The sequence below is a fragment of the Erpetoichthys calabaricus genome, chromosome 4, assembly GCF_900747795.2.
Source record: "Erpetoichthys calabaricus chromosome 4, fErpCal1.3, whole genome shotgun sequence".
Classification (NCBI taxonomy): Eukaryota; Metazoa; Chordata; class Cladistia; order Polypteriformes; family Polypteridae; genus Erpetoichthys; species Erpetoichthys calabaricus.
In genome coordinates this window covers 242,891,819-242,913,496 of record NC_041397.2, presented here as the reverse complement: position 1 = coordinate 242,913,496, position 21,678 = coordinate 242,891,819, and the positions used below count along the sequence as shown (strand labels likewise).

Below are 21,678 nucleotides of genomic sequence, written 5' to 3'. Positions count from 1 at the left end.
CATCGAGAGGAGTCAGATGAGGTGGCTCGGGCATCTGATCAGGATGCCTCCTGGACGCCTCCCTGGTGAGGTGTTCCGGGCACGTCTAACCGGGAGGAGGCCCCGGGGAAGACCCAGGACACGCTGGAGGGACTATGTCTCTCGACTGGCCTGGGAACGCCTTGGGATTCTCCCGGAAGAGCTAGAAGAAGTGGCCGGGGAGAGGGAAGTCTGGGCATCTCTGCTCAAGCTGCTGCCCCCGCGACCCGAGCTCGGATAAGCGGGAGACAATGGATGGATGGATGTGTGGCAAAGCAGTGCCACCTTAAATACTCGTCCTCTGATCACCTGCATTCGCGCACCAAAACGGCTCCAAAACATTAACATCATATATGGAGTCGTGATTTATGTCCCCATCCTCCATATATTAAAATCTGTTCCAACTCTGTTCAATTTACCTTGAGTGGCACGACTTCATGTAGAAGAATAGCCAGCCACCCACCCCTCCTCCCCGCCACTTTGTCGAGCCCTTTCCGTTGCCACCGGTCAAGTGAATAGCCCTGAAGAAAGGATGAACTTTGGCCCAAATCGCGATCCTTACTTATTGCGCCCCTCTCTAAGGCCGGAGTGTTTCTCCTCCTCCTATCTCTTCTTATCTCCCGCCCCTCTCGCTTTGCACTTTACTGGTTAGATGTTTTATTCACATCTCTTGTTTTTCATTCGCTAGCAAGTCAAGGTCTATTTAGTGTTGTCTGTGCATCTTTCATGTTGGTGATGCCGGGATTTCCGCCGTCGTGTTTCAGGTAATCCAGTTTTTGATCGATTTGAGTAGCCAATGACATTATGTTCTTGTTGTTAATTGTGGTAAATGTCTAAGGAACGGTATTTATTGTAGTAGGTGTAGAAAGGGTTGCTTACGTGCTGAGTATAAAATATTCGGCTGCAAATTTAAGTGGGTAGTGTGATGGGTTCTGTGGATTTCTGAAACGTCCAGTTCGTGGGCTTGGATTCTTAAGTGTTCGGAGGTATTTGTGAGTATATGCAGACTACAGCCTTTGCCTCTTGATTGAAGACTCCGTTAAAGTCCGAAACTGCGGGTGGTATTCTGGTGTTTAGCATATACCTCTGTCGTCCACTAATCGTTTTCTAATATAGCTTTACTTTTTGCGCGGTTATTCAAGATTGCACATGTAACAACTAAGGGTGTCTTCGAACTGGATGCTTAGAAGCAAAAGTAAGGTAATGCATTGATGAAAAATAATATACTGTATTTTTTAACTGAGGTCTATTGTGTCCCTATTGCTCTGCATATGTTCATCACCTGAGAGGAATCCCTGGCCGCAGGCTATCGGCCTCGCCACGAGACCGCATACTCGGGCAGCTTAAACAGCCGATGTAAAGAAGAACCTCTCATTAGACATTGTTTCTACTAATACTTATAAAAGGCATGTGCGCTAACGATTGTTATAGACGCCTTTGGCTACTCCGGCTTAGTCTCTCACTTTCGGAAGACGTAGATGTTAGGTTACCTGACGATTCAACACTGGCCCCGTGCGAGTGTGTAAAATCTTTGACGGACTGGTGCCCTCTCTGGCCAAGGCTGATTCTTGCCAGGACAGACACTAAACCCTTAAACCCATAATTAGCATTTGTACATTAATATTGTCTGGAAATTGATGAATTTCTTATTATAAATGCTCGGAAAAACTTAACTGATATTAGTGACATATGCATGACATGTTCGCTGTACACGTTTAATAATGATTTCATTGCTGTGATTATCAATTGGCAATTCTCTTATCACTGTTATCGTTTTGCTCATTTTATATGAGGGTGAATGCAAGTGTTTAATTTTACTATTGTAGATATGGGTAGACAATAAAGATTTCCAGAGTGGTTTGAAGAGAAATGTGTAGTGCTCATGCTTCCAAAGCTTTACAGTCCAGGGTTCAAAGTCCAAAGACCAGGTCTGGGCACTACTTGTGTGTGGTGTGCTTGTGCTCCCCAGTGTCTATGTGGATTTTTCTCTCACCTTCCAAAGATGTGGGGTTAGGTTACATTGGTGTGTGGTTAGGTATTAGGCTGCCCTGAGGGTGACTGCAGCTCCTGCTATTGCTGGTCTTGCATTGTCCATGATGCTGATGGCATAGTCATCACCGTTCTGTGACCCTGAATTATCCAAGTGTAAAATGTTGGGTAGCTTAGGTACACCTTCTTGCCTGAAGAAGGGTTCTGAGTTGCCTCGAAAGCTTGCATATTGTAATCTTTTTAATTAGCCAATAAAACATGTCATTCTGATTAACTTCACATTACATCCATAATGGCTAACACAGTATAACACCCCAGTTCTTTAGGTACTCCAAAAATGCATCCATTACTCATTCACTCTTATGTAACAAGACCTTAACAAAGACTTTTTTGCCTTCGTGACACTTATAAAACATTAGTAGATTGGTTATTCATCTCTGTGCCGAGTGGCATATTGACCTGATGGTAAAATGACTTGTTAATATGTAGGATTCACAGGTCTTGTACTAAATATATAAGAGAAATATGTCTCCATTAATGCACCTCTGAGTACTCCAGAGTGAAGTTTTATTAGCAGGTTGCATTGCAGAGATGAACAAAACATTTTACTGATGCGTTGTAAAGACCCATATGTTTGGTAAGGTCTTATTACATAACAGTAATTGAGTAATGCATTTTTACAGTACCTCAACTGAAGTTTTACCAAATTTTAACGGATTAAAAAAAAAACCAAAACGGCTCTTTTGAATTTAAATCTGTTTCTCATTTTGTGTTAGGTCTGCTTTCTCCAAATAGAAATGCAAAACAATTAATTAGAATGTACTATTGTACAAGTCAGTAATACATTTAGTAAAATGATATGTCTTATAATTATGAAGGGTGTACCATAATATGTGATTTCACTTTTACTCCTGAAGTGTATAATGCAGTATTGAAAGGAATTCCTGTTGCTCTAATATTAAAAAAAATACATGTTAAAATGCTATAAAGATTGTAATGGTTAACTTTTTTTTAATTAAAAATGTTTGTTGCTGGTTGCGGTGGGCTAGCGCCCTGCCCGGGGTTTGTTCCTGCTTTGTGCCCTGTGTTGGCTGGGATTGGCTCCAGCAGACCCCCGTGACCCTGTGTTAGGATATAGCGGGTTGGAGAATGACTGACTGACTGACTGACTGTTTGTTGCTGGCTTTTTTTCAGTAAAATGCACTCTGACAAATCCCTTTGTAATGTATGAAAATTTCCAAAATTAAACATTTGCACCATCTGCTTGATTAATTTGGTTTATAATCACAGAGTGAAATGCAAGAGTTCAAAACATTGTACATTTTCAATGTTTCCATGTTAATTGTTGGGCTTGAGGACTATCATTATGTTAATGTTGGACACCAGTGAAGTTGCTTGTAACCTCTGCTCATTATTAACTTAATATTCTGAAATCTGCTGAATCTACTTGAGGGTTGTGAATTGCTAGAGTCTATCCCAGCTGGAAACTGCTGTGGGCATTGGCACCAGGAAGTCACGTTGCTTACACCGGGCCCAAGTCACTATTAACCTAAACCTACATGTCATTGGGCACGTGGAAGGAAAGCAAACATGGGCACTGGCCAGGTGTGAGATGTGAACTCAGGATGTTGGATCTGCAAGATGGCAGTGCAATGCACTGTGCGAGTATGCATCTCTACTTATTTTTTTTGTTTTATAAGAAGGTTAAAATTTATATTTTTTTACACACCACCTACTTATTTTCTTATTTGTACTGATGACTGATATAATCTAAAACTGCATTTCCTTAAGGCGGATTTGGCTGCACACTTCTAATTGAAACCAAGCACAGAAAATGTTTTTTTTTCTTCTGGTATTTTTTAAAATAAAATCTTTCAAAGTGTTTGAACTAATTTTATTCAATTTCTTGAGATAATTGGATTTATTTATTACATTTTACTGTTATGGGACCTGAATGATGAGTATGGTTAATTGATCACTATAGTCATTAAATTTACTTTTTTGTTCTTTTTTTTTTTTTTTTTTTTTTTTTTTTTAGAAGACAACATTACAGAGCAGTATATGTTCTTATGCTCTTTGTCAGCAAATGTATTTTCTTTCATACAGGGTTGCTGGGAGGCAAGGTGTGTCTTTATGCTGAAACAGAGCTTTCATTTATTAATTAAAAAAAGCTTAAAACTTTGCTATAAAACAATGTGTGCATTTAGAAATGCGTAGAGTCACAGAAGGTGAAACAGACTTAGTTGCAGTCTGTAAAGTGATGTGGGGCCAGGTAAAGGGGAATGAACCTTCTACTACTCTCGTTTACTACTGCTGTTTAATTCACCTTTTTTTTTTTTCCTCTGGGCATTGTGTCTTTCATATCAATGTACATGTAACATACAGTATATCTTTCAAAGGATTGAATTCTCCCTTAATGCCTGCCATGGCTCACTGCTTACTTGGGATCAAAGCTGAACGCTTGCAATGAATCAGACACTCAAGTAATTTAATCCTTTATTCGTATTGTGCTCCTGTGCCAGAAGCGGGTCTGTTTAGTAAGAATTAAAGCAGTGCCATCAATGTGTAAACTAAAATACCTTCTGTAAAGTATGAAGTGATTAGTAGGCAAGCTCAGGGGCCTAGGTTTAAAGGTTAGCTGTATTTCTGTTTGATTTTCAGTGATGGCTATTACCTTTGGTATAAATGAAATGAAATCACAAGAAACTTTGGTGGGACAACTAAGTCAAACGAAAGCTGGAACTGATTGAAATATATCTAAAGTAAAGAGCACAGAATTCAGTCTGATTATAAATATAAACTGTCCTGTGAGGCTCCAGCTTAATCTAAATTTTTAGCACAGAAATGTTCATTATTTTCCAAATGACGAATAATAGCTTGTTATGAAAATCACCACTACATCTTGATTTGAAAGAGCCTTGTATGACTGAACTGGGAGTGTCTGAGCAGCCAGCACACCAGCTGTACTCGCTTCGGTACTAACATCAGAGCAGCTGTCCACACTTGGCGTACTGTATGACCTTTAATGTTAAAGCCACAGATTTTGCTATGGTATTGTTACATATGATATGTCTGTGTGGTGTGAAAAGTAGCAACTTGCATTGGGTTAACATTTGGCCCACAAACTGACCATGGCTTTTTTTTTTTAGGTATGTGAAAAAGAGAGCTGGCTGAGGTAAGACGTAACAGAGTTGAACTAATTCAGTAGAGCAGGCACAGATTTCCACTAGGCAGGAAGAACAGTTCTGTAGAATTATTGTACCTCTTTGGCAGAGCTTGGAGATGTTTGAATTAGTACTGCTATCCTGAGGTACAAACTTTATAGTATGTGGCCTCACTTTAGCAATATATCTAAGGTGCACACCTAACTTTTTCACTTGGCAGAATGGCATAGAATTGTAAGACCCTAGTTCTGAGGCTGTTCATCACTATTGCTCAGGTATAACTTGTAGTCTTGTCTGTAACATATCCAATTTGTATGCATCTGTATGCCCTTGAGCTTGATTCAGTTCCAGCAGTGTAAGAGGGGTGGTTTTGGGGCATTATGCAAAATGATTGCCACTCAATGGGAGCTTGTAGAAGGGGTTGGTGGGTGTTGGGTCACAGCATTTTGCAGATATACACTGGCATAATGCCCAGAGGTTAGTATGCATCTGGCATGCCGTCAGGGTATCTCATAAAGGTGCCTTTGTTTCACAAGGTCAGTCACGTTTATGGATCTCCTGTGGTGTGTGCCTGAGCTGCAAGAGATACTTATTGTGAATTGCAGACATAGCCTAGGTCTTAGAAGTATGTAACTCTTGTCTTGTACCTATTTCTGCCAGAGTAGCCTGCAGCCTTCAACTACGTGAAAGTTAGTATATTAAGTTTAAACAAATTAGTGAATGGACAAAAGTATAATAAAATCTGTGCAACTGTGTTTACGTTAGACACATTTGATGTACTTCCTGCCCAGCCCAGTGGCAATTTTCAACCTAATAAAATCAGTCCTACCTTTTTAGAAATTTACCCTATTTCCCATGCTGTATCTAGTTGAAAAGTGTGCTGTCCCATGTGCTGTTTTGCTCTCAAGCAGACCATTGATCAGTTGCTGGTGGGAGTTTGCTCTCTCTATCTTTTATACAGTGCCTTTGTCAGAGTGCACCATCACAAGGTGGTTTATCCCGCAGTACGGTTTTCACTGTGATAAACATTTATTACCAGTGTGGCCACAAGGGAGCACCCCAGAACCACAAACACCACGTACTACTCAGTGGAACACAATTTTAGGTTAAATAAAATGATATTTATTTTACAATAATACCTTCCCATGGTTTAAGGCAGTCCAGAGACTGAGAGTGAGATACTCTGTGCCCGTGCTCCAACTTTGTATCACCCACCATGGCACACAAAGAAGCAATGTACATGGCCCTGTACTACTGTTATTTTTACTAGTTGAAACTATTTTCTTCTGTGAAGATCTTGCATGTCTACCTATGATTTTTGTTAAACAGGGCTCTTTTGTAACTTTGGTTGAATTTAGAGTTAACAAGATGCAATGTCTGCTGAGTAACAGAATTATTTTATTTCAAACTGTCAATGTACATTCATATTTGAAACTATCGATGTACATATCAGACTTCTTGTCCACAGTTAGTTCATAGTGCCATGTAGTGGCAGGCTGGAAAATTGCCATCGTACAGTCACACTGGATGTTTATAGCAGTATTTGGGATTTAGATAGCCGGCCCAAGCCACAGATTATGATACCAAATAGTTGCCTAAACCTTGCCATGTGGTATGTGTAGACTGCCATGGAGGTGGGCAACATGGAAAAAATCAATAATGAGCTCCTAAAATTTAACATTGATCTCCCTGTCTTGACCTAGCTAAGAATGCAAGGTCCTGGCATTAGTGAAATCTTTAAATTTACTCTGTTGAAGTGCAGTGTCACTGAAGATAACTTCAAAGTATGCAACATATTTCTTGCACTTATCTAAAGTCAAAATGTGGTGCACTCTTTCTTCATAACTGCCCCTGTCACAGATGAAAAGGACCACCATTACACCAAACTCCAAGATATCACAAATGACTTGCCAATGAAAGGTCCTCTCATATTAAAAGGCAAATTCTATGACCAACCAGGCAATCCAGGCTTGGGAAGAGATCTTGGTTTAAGTCTGAGTGAAAAAGCCTAAATGACGATGGAATTCATCTGTTTATGTTCATTTTGTAAAAAATCATTTGCAGCCCTTGGTTTAGGTACAGACCAGTCCACCACCAACTGTACTGGTAGTCTTTTGCACAAAGTGCTGTCAATAAAAAGATATTTTAGATTGTCACGTCATTATGTGGAAACTGGGATCAGGGAAACTCACCCGATTTAGAAAGTTGTAAGTTAAAGATAAAGCTGAAAGTTTTTCCATAGTACTGACCTCCACCTCTATCCCCTGCTCAATATACTCCAAATCAAGATAATATCAAACTGAATTTCAGATTGAACTGCAAATCCTCATTGAGGCTATCAGACTTTCTGTACACATTGAAGAGCACACTACAAATAATAAAACAAAGCAATGCTGCCAAGCTGGTGCGTCCAACAAAAGCAAAGTAGCTAACAAAACCGGTCTGTCACAAGATAAAAAAATGTTTCTGGAACAATGCAAATGTGTACATATTAGTAGTTGCTGGCAGTGGTGATCAAAAAACTCTTGACTTGCCACTGAAAGTATTCAGTTTTAAGTATAGCTGACTAAGTGCAACCATCTGGTATTACATGGGCTGAGTTGTAAAGTGTAATATGGTGGAAACAGTACTTCCATTTGCTTCTAAACTTTGAACCACCTTCAGCCTTGGACCAGGAGTTTGACAATCAAGCCCCACCTGGAGCTATTATGAATAAAGAGCAACACCTCAAAGATAAGACTCTTAGCTATCATGAGGCTTGAAAATGGTAAATCTAAAAGTCCAGTCCAATTCCCCAAGGTCCTTTGTGGTGATTATCTACAACAAATTTCCTCTCCATTGTAAGGAATGAAGAGCATGATTTAATATTGACTTTTTATTGTCCCTGTCTTTAAGAAAAGTGATGTAAACTGCTGCCATCACCATGTTTATGAATTGAGAAGCAGTGAGTGAGTGAATCAATACCCTAGTTGATAAGTCAATAACCAGTTCCTTGATTTTGAAGATTTGCTTCCAGCATCTAACAATACAGCAGAAGATCAAAGAGGTACACCTTCAATAGTATCAACATGTATGCCAAATGGACACCACCAAAAGACTTTTAGAATGGAAGCACCCACAGGGTGGTAAGGTTGCCAAAAAAACACAATAAAAAAACCTGACCAGCTGTTCAACACTGAAGGAAAGAGGTTTTGCTAGAAATTGGAAGAGTTGGCCCACTTTACCCTGTACTAACTGCAGTGGAAGGTGATTGTTGGAAATGTGCATGTCATGGCCACTGCAGCACCTGTGGGACTGCCATAAAACTTACTGATGCTAGAGAGATGATTGTATGGGCAAATTCAAGTTTGCTACACTTTGAGGGCAATGCACATCCAATACAAGGGGGAAAATGTTGAACACAGTTACTGATGGAAGTAGACATACCTTCCTATATCCTTTTTTTAACTGGTGAAGGGAATAGATACTGTATACTTAAGTGGTAGTATACCAGCATTGAACTGAGCTTGTGTGGCGCTTGTCTGGTGAAGACTGAACTCTGTGTGAATTTCTAAATCAAAATGTGCAGTATACATCTTTTGGATCTTTGCTGGTTTGTATTTATTGATGCAGCCAATGTATTATTTGTCTTAAATCCATCAGTATGAATGCCATCGACCTATGAAATTACTGACTTGTTCTGATATCTGTGTGGTTTAGGTTGGACTCTTTAAACTATTTTGGTGGTTATTTTTTTTTTTAATTTATTTATGATCGAATGTAGTTACAAAATCTTATTTTACTAACCATTGTTGCTGTCCAATATTGTTTGATAAATGTTTTGTGTAAGATCAATTTTAAGCAACAGATGCATTTTCTACACCATCCATAGAGAAATACAGCAGGCATATTGTAAAAGAGGAAAGAAGAGGAAATTAAACCTTGAATTTTGACATGTGAACAATGTATTTCTGCAATACTAAAGTTAATGTTGAAATATATTCTTATGCTTTTTTCCTCATGAGTTTCAGTTTGCAGTGCAGACTATGATTTTTTTTCTGTTTAAATAACATGTTTGTACCACTCTTAGGCTGGAATAAACAAGACTTCAAAGCATACCCCAAAGGCACTGTATATGAGCAGGAATTTAATTTGGTTGCTCCTAAATGCGCACACACACATTGCCAACTGTAGTGAATTATTATCCAGTGACTGGCTTCATATTTAAATAGGTTGTGTGTGGTTTTGCTGACTTTCAATATGTTCTTTGAATTTGTGTACTGTAACCTTTATGATCATGTTTAGGTTTTGAGCCTTTATAGCCCATTTTTCATCTTTTGTAGAAGTTTGTATCAATACCTGAACAATATTTGGTGCATATATAAAATCTACAGTATGTCCAGCACATAACTTTTCCTACAAAAAGATGTGATTTGTACTAGTAAAATATTGAAGGTGAAAAAGAAGAATTATTTTGAAACAAAAGCAAAGACAGAGATCACTCCAAAAGTGGTCACATTGTATTCAGGAAGCCTACAACATATAAATCCATTAAAAAGGCAAAACTAGGGTGTTGTACCGTGTTAGCCATTATGGATTTAATGAGAAGACCAGAGAAATGACACGTTTTATTGGCTAATTAACAAGATTACAATATGCAAGCTTTCGAGGTAACTCCGGCCCCTTCTTCAGGAAAGATGTGAAAGTGAACTTTATTGTCATCTCAACCATATACAAGTATACAGATAGATGAAATTGCGAAGCTCAGGTTGCGCAGAGTAACAACATGAAGTGCAAATAATAAATTAAAAATAGAATTAACAAAACAAAACAAGACAAGACATTGTGCAAAGACAAGATAAAGAAGTAGCAGCAATATTGACGTGTAGTAAGCAATATGAACATTGATGAAATGTATGGTATTTGCAATCTAGATACATAAATACAGTCAATAGATATGTAATATAATAAATAGATATAGATAATACAGAAATTATCAGTGTATGATAATAGTTGTTTAAGACATGTGTAAACAATGACAGGTCAGAATGTTTCACAGCAGAAGGATATCAAGAGTGTCAAAATAGTTAAAGGTCAGTATGAGATTTTCAGTTCTTCTCTACATGCACACTCGTCTTTACAGGACAGTGGCTCACATGTATAAAAGTTCTGTTTGTAGAGGTGGTTGAGGCCGTGTGTAAGATCCCAGAGGGCAGCATGGTGTTAAGGAGTCTAACAGCTTTGGGGTAAAAACTCTCCTGCAGCCTGGCAGATCTGGCTCTTATGCTGCAGTATCTTCTCCTGGATGGCAGAAGTGTGAAAGTCCATGTGAAGGGTGTAACGGGTCCTGCACAATGCTGCAGGCCTTGCGGACACTGCGTTTGTAAAATATGTCCTGCAGTGAAGGGAGAGGCACCCCAATAATGTTCTCTGCTGTCTTCACTATTCTTTGCAGGCGCTTACGGCCGGACATGTTGCAGTTGCCATACCAGACAGTGATGCAGTTGGTCAGAACACTCTCAATGGTGCTTCTGTAGAACATGGTGAGGATGGAAGGGGGAAGACTTGCTCGCTTCAGCTGCCTCAGGAACTGTAGTCTCTGCTGGGCTTTCTTGATTAGTGATGAGGTGTTATGCGTCCACATAAGTTCCTCAGTTATGTGCACACTGAGGAACTTGGTACTCCTAACAGTCTCCACATCTAAACCGTTGATGCTGAGTGGGATGTGGGCAAGATGTGATTTTCTGAACACCACGATTATCTCTTTTGTCTTGTTGACATTGAGAGATAGATGTAATACAGAGACTGGAATTCCCTGTGTTTATATAGACACTAGGACACATACAGCATTGGAAAACCTTTAAGTGAGACATGTTAGATGTAAAAAATTAATAGACCTCTCCAGGCTAAGATTCATTTAGTGAGAGAGGAGAGCAATGTATAGTTAAGATGTTTTGATAAGATAACTGTCCAACAAAGTCTTTTGAAGTTTTTGATGAGTTTTTCCATACAAAATGGATTGGTAGTCAGGTTGTCTTGGACAGTCGGAGAGATGTAAACAATTCTCATATCTGGCCATAAAACTCTTGTCACAGTGCTTATGGGCAACTTTAAAACGCAGCAAGAGAGAAAAGAATGGGAAGTTAAACTCGTGCTAAAATTTAACACATTACAACATGGTTTAAATAGAGAACAAGAGTTTTATAACCAGATATGAGGATTGTTCGCTGACTGACATCTCTCTGACTGACCCAGACAACCTGACTACAGATCCACATTGTATGGAAAAACTCGTCAAAAAACGTGAAAAGACTTTGTTGGACAGTTTTCTTATCAAAAGATCTTGACCATACATGACATACATCTCGCTAAATGAGTCTTAGCCTGGAGAGTTCTATTAAATTTTTACATCTAAGATGTCTCTCTTAGGGTGTACTCACACTGGTTATTCATTCTGTGTCAGAGCATGCTTGTTCGCATGTAACCCCACAAAGTCTAGTTCGTTTGACTAGTGTGATCCCTCTATGCCAGGTCAACTGTAACGTGCCCTTGCCCACTTGGAAGAGGTGGGCCTGAGCATGGTTCAGTAGCATTTAGGAACATTAAGGAACAACTTGATCGCTAAATGTGCCCAAGCACGGAAAACAGACATGACGTCAATGATGCGACAAGTCAGATATTGGAATTTTCATTTCATTCAATACCTTTCAAGTTAAAAACAGGTTTTTACTCTCACCTTACACATAAACGTGAATTGTAGTTTGCAAGAAAAGCTGCAAATTCCTCCCTCATCATTTGTCACCATAAAAATCTTCTCGTATGTGCAGCACAATTTAACATCAAAATGCTGCATTGTACACTCCATAAATCTGTAAGAGGATAGTGCGTTATCCTGTCATAGGTAACTCTGGAACAACCACAAAATACGTAAAATTGTTTTGACGTGCCTGCAGTCAATCCATGTTCGGATCTTGTTTTGGTTTTACATGAAGTCACATGTCGATAACGAAAGCGTGCCCAGGCCCTGAACATTAAGTGCAGTGTGACTGCAGGCCAGCGGGGGAGTGGGGAGGGGGGACAGTTGCACTTGGGCACAGTACAGAACAAACGTGCCTAGTGTGAGTACACCCTTAAAAGTTTTCCCAATGCTGTATCTGTTATTGTGTCTATATCAACACAGGGAATTCCAGTTTCTGTATTACATCTTGCCCGAAGAAGGGGCCTGAGTTGTCTTGAAAGCTTGCATATTGTAATCTTTTTAGTTAGCCAATAAAAAGGTGTCATTTTTCTTGACTTCTCATTAAAGTCAAAACTAAAATTCTAACTTTGTCACAAATCTTTCCCTTTGTGTTATATGTATATACAAGCATCTGCCAAGTGCAAAACCTGTTCCTCTAAGGCCAATTTCGTCAAAGTCACTAGGCCTGTCATTTTTAGCCAAAAACAGATTTAAAGTTTTATTAAAAAAAAAATATTTTTACATATATTTAAATGAGGGTAAGGGATGGTGGTTTGATTGAAACACATTTTTTAGACTGTGATTGCCTGTCAGATCTTTAAAGCCTGAAGGTGTGTGCAACTTGCAAGGAGACGATTAACATACTGTTCTTTCAACTAATTGTTAAACGTCTTTACATTATTTAAGTAAGAGCACTTAAACAAGCATAAAGTACTTATTTGTTCTGATTACTGGCAAATGTCTTAAGTTAATTAACATTTTTTAATATACTGTTGTTAATGGAATTTTCCTGAACCATGTAAGTTGCCACAAACACTCTGGCCGGACTTGCAGTGCACCATGCTATGAACAGAGTGCACCACAGCTTGAAGGACACTGAAGAGAAACCAATACATAAAACATCTTGGGACTACTTAAGATTTGTATACATATAGCCAGTTTGCATCGAGCCTTACAACTAACTGTAATGGTAGGATTTTCTGATCTGGTTTACAATGTTTACCCTGCCTTTTAAAAATTTTCCTAATCACTCAAATATACTTCATGTATTTATTTATTTTATTTTTAATTGATCTGAATAAAGGTTCCTACTAAATAAGGATGAATCTCTAATAGTTCATTAAAATACAACACAGTACATTCATTTGTCCCATTTGTGAAACAGATAAAATCTTGGAATGTCCAACTTTATACACTATAATGAAGAGACTGGCAATGAAATAAAGTGCAACATCCAGAGTGAACTGAACATAAGCATCAAAAACTGTTGTTTGTAATGTGTTTTACAGATCACTAACTGTTTCACTGTGGGTTCTTCTCCATGCATTTTGTGCAGCCTCACAGTGTAAGACATGTATTAAAAGACCTATAGCGCATTGTGTGTGCTTCTGTGCCTTCTCTGTGTTTACAACAATATGCTTGTTTAGAGAAACTACAATTTCATAAAGCCAGCATTTAATCGCTAGCCATGAACTACTCAGAATAGACAGATGCATTGCACTGAGTGTTGTGTGCCTCTTTAGTTGTATGATTGTAGAAGGTTACAAGTAGTTTCTAACTTTTGAGTTTGGGTGTAATTACTAGAAGGTATTTGGCTTAAACACAGTTTAAAATATTGAGAACTATCCAAACTGCTATAGTCATTTGACAATAGTAATGGGATGAGCCAGGACCAGGGCATTCTTAATGAACAATATGGGAGTTCAAAAGGAAGGTGTTCATGAAAAAGTAAGGGTCTTGTGCAGGGTGGCAGACACAAGCACATCTTGGTAAAATAACTGGCCATTCCTGAACAGGGAGGTCCTGTCATAGTGAATGTTACGAAATGTACTAATTAAACCTTTTGTTACTTTTTACCACCTAATGTTAAACTGTGGTATTTGTAATCTGTTTAATTGTCTGTGTTATTTTTTTGGAATGATCAGTGTAGAGTTTTGGTGCACTTTCATGGCTGATTTGTTTTGGTTGTATTTCAGCTGCAAGTGTGGAACTGGAGAACAGCGATGAACTCAAAGCCTTGAGAACAGTAATCGCACAAAGAATTAGCATGCAGCTGAACAAGTTTCCAAGAGGCTGAATGCTTCCTTCCATAGCACATCATCCCTATCTGCACTTTTATGATGGTTGAGCAACATGTCAGCCTCATCTGGAACGTCATGTGTAAAGTGATGGTAGAGACAATCCTCCATTGGGTTTAGGAGCCAAGTTCTTGTCTCTCTTGGGCAGTATGGGTTGTCTTCCTGGTTTCTGCAGCCTCTCCCGGAGGGTGAAATTCCTACTCTTCATCGGCATCTGTGTGATTTTCTTGACATGGATCTCTTCTTTAGGCAGTCTTGGTGAAATTCGAGATGCTACACAGCTTGTAAAAGAGCTGTCCCTGACAAGGAAAGTTCAGCACATGGGCCTGTTCAGAGCAAATAATGTTCAAAGTGTTGAGCCTTTGGCTGTTACCACTGCAGTTCCGTTGCAGTCCTGTCCACTGCAGTCACCTTACCTGAGTAAGTAGTTTGTCTACATTTGTAATACATTGTTTTTTACAAAATTGACCTCATCTGTTTGACATCTTTCTGCTTTCTCCAGGCCAATAGGGTAAGCGCATTTGCTGCTTCCTCAAGGCTAAGCTAATGTTGAATGTTGTGGGAATTGCCAGGAAGACCACAATACAATATTATGATATTTTACGAGCATATTGCAAATTTATAAGTCTTACAACATATTAAGAAGAGCTTGAATTTCAGTGCAATTGAGGGAATTGTATCTTTTTGTTTAAAATCTTTTTGTATCTTTTTGTTTAAAATCTCCACATGATTTTACATAAAGCAGCAAGACAAGAAGGGTTTTCTTTTTGTCAATTGTTCCCCATTAGATAGATAGATATATGGTGAACTCAGTAATAAAAGAGTGAATCATGCTTTTAGAGCATGTTGATGTGACCAGTCAGCTGAAAGTTACAACTGTTTTTGTAGTGTCTCACATTGGACAACGCAAAGCCCAGACAGGGAAACTTAGCATCTGTGTTCATCCACTTAATGTAATCATTATGGTTTCAGTTGTTGGTTTGTCTACCCACTTTCTAAGCTGCCTGTTACAGCAGAACTGGGCACAAGGTGGAAACCGGTCATGGATATGGCAAAGCTCCATCACAGGGCACACTCACGCTTACCCCCACCTATACATATAGGGACAATTTAGAGTTGCCCCTTAAACTAAAGAGCACATTTTCAGGATGTGTGAGGGAAAGCCACACAGATGCTGGGAGACTGTGGAACCACTACATATAAATGATTAATAATAAAATGATAAATGTGAAAGAGGAAGGAGAGATTTGGAAAGCTTAAAGCATCAGTAGTTCATGACAGTTGACATTTCAATTAATTTGACTTGTGTTTTTAATGCTGCATTCGAGTAAGTCTTTTTAAGTAATTTACTGCATGTAGATATGAGGCACTTTATTTGTTCCCAGGGCAATTTGACTTTTTACAGAAGCTCTTTAAATAAATGAATAGATAGAGAGATTATATTATGTAAATAATATATATAAATGTATGGAAGCAGAAGTCTGTGATACAGTTTGCATATCTGTAGCTAGAGATCCACAAAGAGAGAAAATGAATCGCGTATCTGAAAATAGTTTTTTATTCCTAAGCTTTTGTCAACCTGCCAGGTGTCATCAGAGGAAAATGATTAGACATACAGGAATCAAAGGCTATATAGCAGGTGAAGTGTGGGGGGATGGATTAATAAGTTGGAGTTCGGAAGGTGTTGGTCATCAAGTCTTTTTTATTATTTGGATTTTCTTCTTTTTAAGCCTGCGTATGCTGAGTTCAAGTCCAAGTGTCCTTTAATGGCGTTTTCATTAAAGAGCCAATATTCAGCCAGCTCTGGCCCTGAATTTTACATTCACAGTGTCCCAGTTATACGTGTGTCTGGTGGAACTGGTATATGTGTAAATTAGAGACCTTGGGTCTTTCCTTCTAAAGGCACTGCAATGTTCCTGCATACGTGTTGCGAGTGCTTCAGATGATTGTCCCATGTATACTGCTGGGCATGCATTACATGGGATGCTGTAAACTGTGTTTCATATCTCTGTGGTGAATATTGTTCTTTTTTGCTTTTGGCATTGAAAAATACAGTTGGTAAAGTGTTTGCCACTTTGCGCATTATCTTGATCCCAGATCTGGACAGGACACTGCTATACTTTCTGACATGCCACAGTAAGAAGGGAGGGTGTGATAAGTGTGGTGAAGGACTAAGTTGAGTCGAGTGCTTGTGGAGGTCTGGTGCATCTCCTATATAGACATTATTTAACTAGTGTCTTGGGGTAGCCGTTTGATGTGAACAGACGAAAGGATTATGTCTTTCATTCTCTCTGTTTTTTTTTTTTTTTGCAATAATGGTATTTTGTATCTTTTGGTTTCCTCCTCCTTTGAAGTTAAACTGCAACAAAACAGAACTCAAGTTAACTGGCATCCAAGCTAAGCTTAAGAAAATGAGGTGTTCTTTCACTCAATGGGTCTTTTAGTGTATTGTATTTCTGAGGTGGCCATGATAGTTTGGCCGTCTAGCTCTGTGTTTTGTGTATTGTATTTACCCAACCTACTTGGAATGGTTGGGGGATTTCTTCCTTCTTTCCCACCCCTTGTCAAAAACAAGGTCTGTTGAAGCCAATTGAGGCATTCCTTGTGTGATTTTTGGGGTATTCAACAAATACTTGTTGTTGTCTTCTGAAAGGTACTTTAATTTCTTATGTTTTCCCCTTATTCATTCCATATAGATCACAAAATGTTCTTATTTCCACCTTAGCAACATATCCCTTGTCCACTCATTCGTCTTCTTTCCACAGCAGTGACCACATAATGCTTTTGAATACAAAGTCCTGCTGCTAACCTATAAAGCTCTAAAAAGTGGTAACCTTCTGCAGCCCCATTCATCTGGTCCGGTCCAATCTTGAAGTGCCCAAAAACTAACTAACACTGTATACAGCAGCACACTTTTGAATTGTTTTCCCTAAAGTAATAACATTTGCTGACTCATTTCATTCTTTCAAAAGACAACACAAAACATCTGTTCAGGAAGGCATTTAACTAACACTGACATTTTTCACTTTCCTCTCAGTTCAACCCCTCTGCCCTGTTTCATATGATGGACTTTGTCTCATAAATAGTGTTATTTGTTGTCCAGCACAGTGTATTTTTAATTCAGTTTATAGGTTTCTTGTGCTAAAACAGAACTTTATTTTTATTTGTGGTTTAATGCTTTGATGCTATCTCATATCCAGTGTTTCTTATTGAAGTTTACCAGCTCTTCTGACTGTATTGTGCCTTTACATTTTTGTGAAGCACTTTGAGTACTGAGAAAAGCGCTATATGCATAAACTTATCTCGGATTTGCAGTGCCTGCGTTTTGCTAAGTCCCTCCTGTTGGTACAGTATACACTTCATAATGCTTGCAGCACCTTTTTCATTGCAAAATACAACACGCTGAAAGCAGTGCATTTTATTACTGTCTGAGTTAACACAGATGGCATTTAGTAAACATTAATATGGACTCTCAGAATCCCATACAAATACATGGCACAGGCACAAAAACACATCCTTGATACTTTTCCTGAGTTTCTTGATGACGTGTCACAGAAAAATACTGCAATGCTTAGCAGATGTAATCAACAATAGAGTTGGTTTGGAGAGATGTCTGACCATTACTTAGCCACATGGATTGGGAGAATCCTCAGACGTGATTAAATTTTGATCAGTGCTACAAAGCACACTGAGAGAGAACTTCTGTACAGATGTGGTTTTTGAATAATGAATGCTGCATTAAAGAGAGGTTGTGTTTCATCTCAAGCAAAATCCTTTTATAAATTGATAATGCTAGTGAACAGTCAAATAAGCTCCGATGTGCATGGGATTATGAATTCTAACGTAAAGGCAGGACTTCCACTCCGCTTTCATGATCTTCTCCTTTGTAGCTTTGCATTGCACAGCACATGGAAGTAGAAATAGCATCAATAAGCAATTCGTTGTGCAGACGTAAACTCAAATCACACTTCACGCTTCTGTCACACTACAGTATGTGATGTGCATCTCTGACAGTCATGTAGTGTGACATTGCCAGGGACTCGGGCATAGGGGTCAGCGACAAGCCACAGGTTTGATGCTGTCTTAAGTCACTGAGGTGGATTACTGTGCGGACAAATGTTGACAACCAATGAGTGCTCAGCTGGGAATATAATGTATACGATTGAGGCCACACCTCTGGCGATTCAATCATTCTGATTTGCAACATAGGGACAGGCTCCTGTGTATGGGAAACAACCAATGAAAGCTCAGCCAGAAGTACAATGTGATGTGTGTGCGTGTGTGCGTGTGTGTGTGTGTGTGTGTGTGTGTGTGTGTGTGTGTGTGTGTGTGTGTGATAGCCAATGAATGCTCAGCCACAAGTACATTATACACAGTACCAACCAAACAATAAGACCTTAATGAAATCTACAAGAAAAAGAAGAACAGGGTAGAGTGGTGATGGCCTTAATAAATGAAGGAAAATGGGTGTAGTGGACTTTGCAAACCAAGGAGAGCCGTGTGAGACTTTAGAGCCAACCCAAAAATCTTCATGTTGATTGGTTACCTAAATGTGTCAAGTAGGGATGCTTCAATCGATTGGCTGCTGATCTAAATTGGTGATTTTCACTAAAAAATACTTAGTCACAAAAATCGATCTTTTCAGCCCCTGCCTTATTTAGTTGCAGTGCTCCTTCATACAAGATATTATGGTAGTAGAGCCAGCGGCATGTGTTTTTTTTTTTTTTGGCAGCAAACTTCCTGCAGTGTAAACAAAGAGCAGCAAGTTGAGGCTTGTTTTACATTTACTTGACGTTAAAGAAAGTGGAGCAATAAACTGAGAAAACGGAATCAGAGGGGACATCGTGGGCAATTAGACAAATGGCAAGAAAGGGTAATTTAATTAATTCAGACCTATATATTTTGTCCTTTAAATTAAAACAGACACTGTTTGAGTTTGGACAGAAAACTTATTTTAGGTGAGGCAGCTTACATTTTTAGTTAAAAAAGGAAAAGATAAAGAAAATTTGAAATTGCTGCTTAGTAAACATTAGGCTTGTTAGCTTAACAGCCAAATGCATCTTTTACTTATAAACCTGTTTTAAGGATGTTAGTCTTGTGTTTTCTTGATAAACAACTTATGAACATTTGAACTACTTTTTCATTAAGCCTTTTTCATATACAGTGGAACCTTGGTTCACGACCATAATTCATTCCAAACCTCTGGTCATAAACCGATTTGGTCGTGAACCGAAGCAATTTTCCCCCATAGGATTGTATGTAAATACAATTAATCCGTTCCAGACCATACGAACTGTATGAAAATATATTTTTTTAAAGATTTTTAAGCACAAATATAGTTAACTAGCAAAATACCCGCGCTTTGCAGCGGCAAAGTACTGCTTTCAAATTTTAAATAATAAATCCATCCATCCATCCATCCATCCTCTTCTGCTTATCCGAGGTCGGGTCGCGGGGGCAGCAGCTTGAACAGAGATGCCCAGACTTCCCTCTCCCCGGCCACTTCTTCTAGCTCTTCCGGGAGAATCCCGAGGCGTTCCTTGGCCAGCCGGGAGACATAGTCCCTCCAGCGTGTCCTGGGTCTTCCCCGGGGCCTCCTCCCGGTTGGACGTGCCCGGAACACTTCACCAGGGAGGCGTCCAGGAGGCGTCCTGATCAGATGCCCGAGCCACCTCATCTGACTCCTCTCAATGCGGAGGAGCAGCGGCTCTACTCTGAGCCCCTCCCGGATGACTGAGCTTCTTACCCTATGTTTAAGGGAGAGCCCAGACACCCTGCGGAGAAAACTCATTTCAGCCACTGGTATTCGCGATCTCGTTCTTTCGGTCACTACCAATAGCTCATGACCATAGGTGAGGGTAGGAACATAGATCGACTGGTAAATTGAGAGCTTATGGCTTGGCTCCTTTTTCACCACGACAGACCGATGCAGAGTCCGCATCACTGCGGACGCCACCCCGATCCGCCTGTCGATCTCACGCTCCATTCTTCACTCACTCGTGAACAAGACCCCGAGATACTTGAACTCCTCCACATGGGGCAGGATCTCGCTCCCAACCCTGAGAGGGCACTCCACCCTTTTCCGGCTGAGGACCATGGTCTCGGATTTGGAGGTGCTGATTCCCATCCCAGCCGCTGCGAACCGATCCAGAGAGAGCTGAAGATCACGGCCTGATGAAGCAAACAGGACAACATCAACTGCAAAAAGCAGTGACCCAATCCTGAGTCCACCAAGCCGGACCCCCTCAACACCCTGGCTGCGCCTAGAAATTCTGTCAATAAAAGTTATGAACAGAATCGGTGACAAAGGGCAGCCCTGGCGGAGTCCAACGGAAACAGGTTCGACTTACTGCTGGCAATGCGGACCAAGCTTCGACACTGATAGTACAGGGACTGAACAGCTCTTATCAGGGGGTCTAGTACCCCATACTCTCAGAGCACCCCCCACAGGATTCCCCGAGGGACACGGTCGAACGCCTTTTCCAAGTCCACAAAACACATGTAGACTGGTTGGGCGAACTCCCATGCACCCTCCAGGACCCTACTAAGGGTGTAGAGCTGGTCCACTGTTCCGACTATCCGACGGACCCTCCTCACCAGAACCCCCGAATAGACTTTTCCAGGGAGGTTGAGGAGTGTGATTCCTCTGTAGTTGGAACACACCCTCCGGTCCCCCTTCTTAAAGAGGGGGACCACTACCCCGGTCTGCCAATCCAGAGGCACTGTCCCTGATGTCCATGCGATGTTGCAGAGATGTGTCAACCAAGACAGCCCTACAACATCCAGAGCCTTGAGTAACTCCGGGCGTATCTCATCCACCCCCGGGGCCCTGCCACCAAGGAGTTTTTTGACCATCTCTGTGACCTCAGTCCCAGAGATGGGGGAGCCCACCTCTGAGTCCCCAGGCTCTGCTTCCTCATTGGAAGGCATGTTAATGGGATTGAGGAGGTCTTAGAAGTACTCCCCCCCACCAACCCACAACGTCCCGAGTCGAGGTCAGCACCGCACCATCCCCACCATACACAGTGTTGACACTGCACTGTTTCCCCCTCCTGAGATGCCAGACGGTGAACCAGAATCTCCTCGAAGCCGTCCGAAAGTCGTTCTCCATGGCCTCCCCAAACTCCTCCCATGCCCGAGTTTTTGCCTCAGCAACCACCGAAGCCGCATTCCGCTTGGCCTGCCGGTACCTATCAGCTGCCTCCAGAGTCCCACAGAACAAAAGGGACCGGTAGGACTCCTTCTTCAGCTTGACAGCATCCCTCACCGCCGGTGTCCACCAACGGGTTCGGGGATTGCCGCAACGGCAGGCACCGACTACCTTACGGCCACAGCTCCAGTCAGCCGCCTCAACAATTGAGGCACGGAACATGGCCCATTCGGACTCAATGTCCCCCACCTCCCTCGGGACGTGGTCGAAGTTCTGCCGGAGGTGGGAGTTGAAGCTACTTCTGACAGGGGACTCTGCCAGACGTTCCCAGCAGACCCTCAC

At 40.5% G+C, this 21,678-nt stretch overlaps 1 protein-coding gene across 1 annotated transcript in view; it reads left to right on the top strand.

Annotated features, from left to right (window-relative positions):
* The first annotated feature begins 619 nt into the window (after positions 1–619).
* The window catches only part of b4galt4 (UDP-Gal:betaGlcNAc beta 1,4- galactosyltransferase, polypeptide 4), a 39,724-nt gene continuing 18,665 nt past the window's right edge, over positions 620–21,678 (top strand). Inside the window, exons 1-2 of the mRNA XM_028800497.2 lie at positions 620–782; positions 14,085–14,606. Of these exons, the coding sequence (XP_028656330.1) occupies positions 14,336–14,606 (271 nt within the window). The 5' untranslated portion in view covers positions 620–782; positions 14,085–14,335. The remainder of the gene's footprint in view (positions 783–14,084; positions 14,607–21,678) is intronic.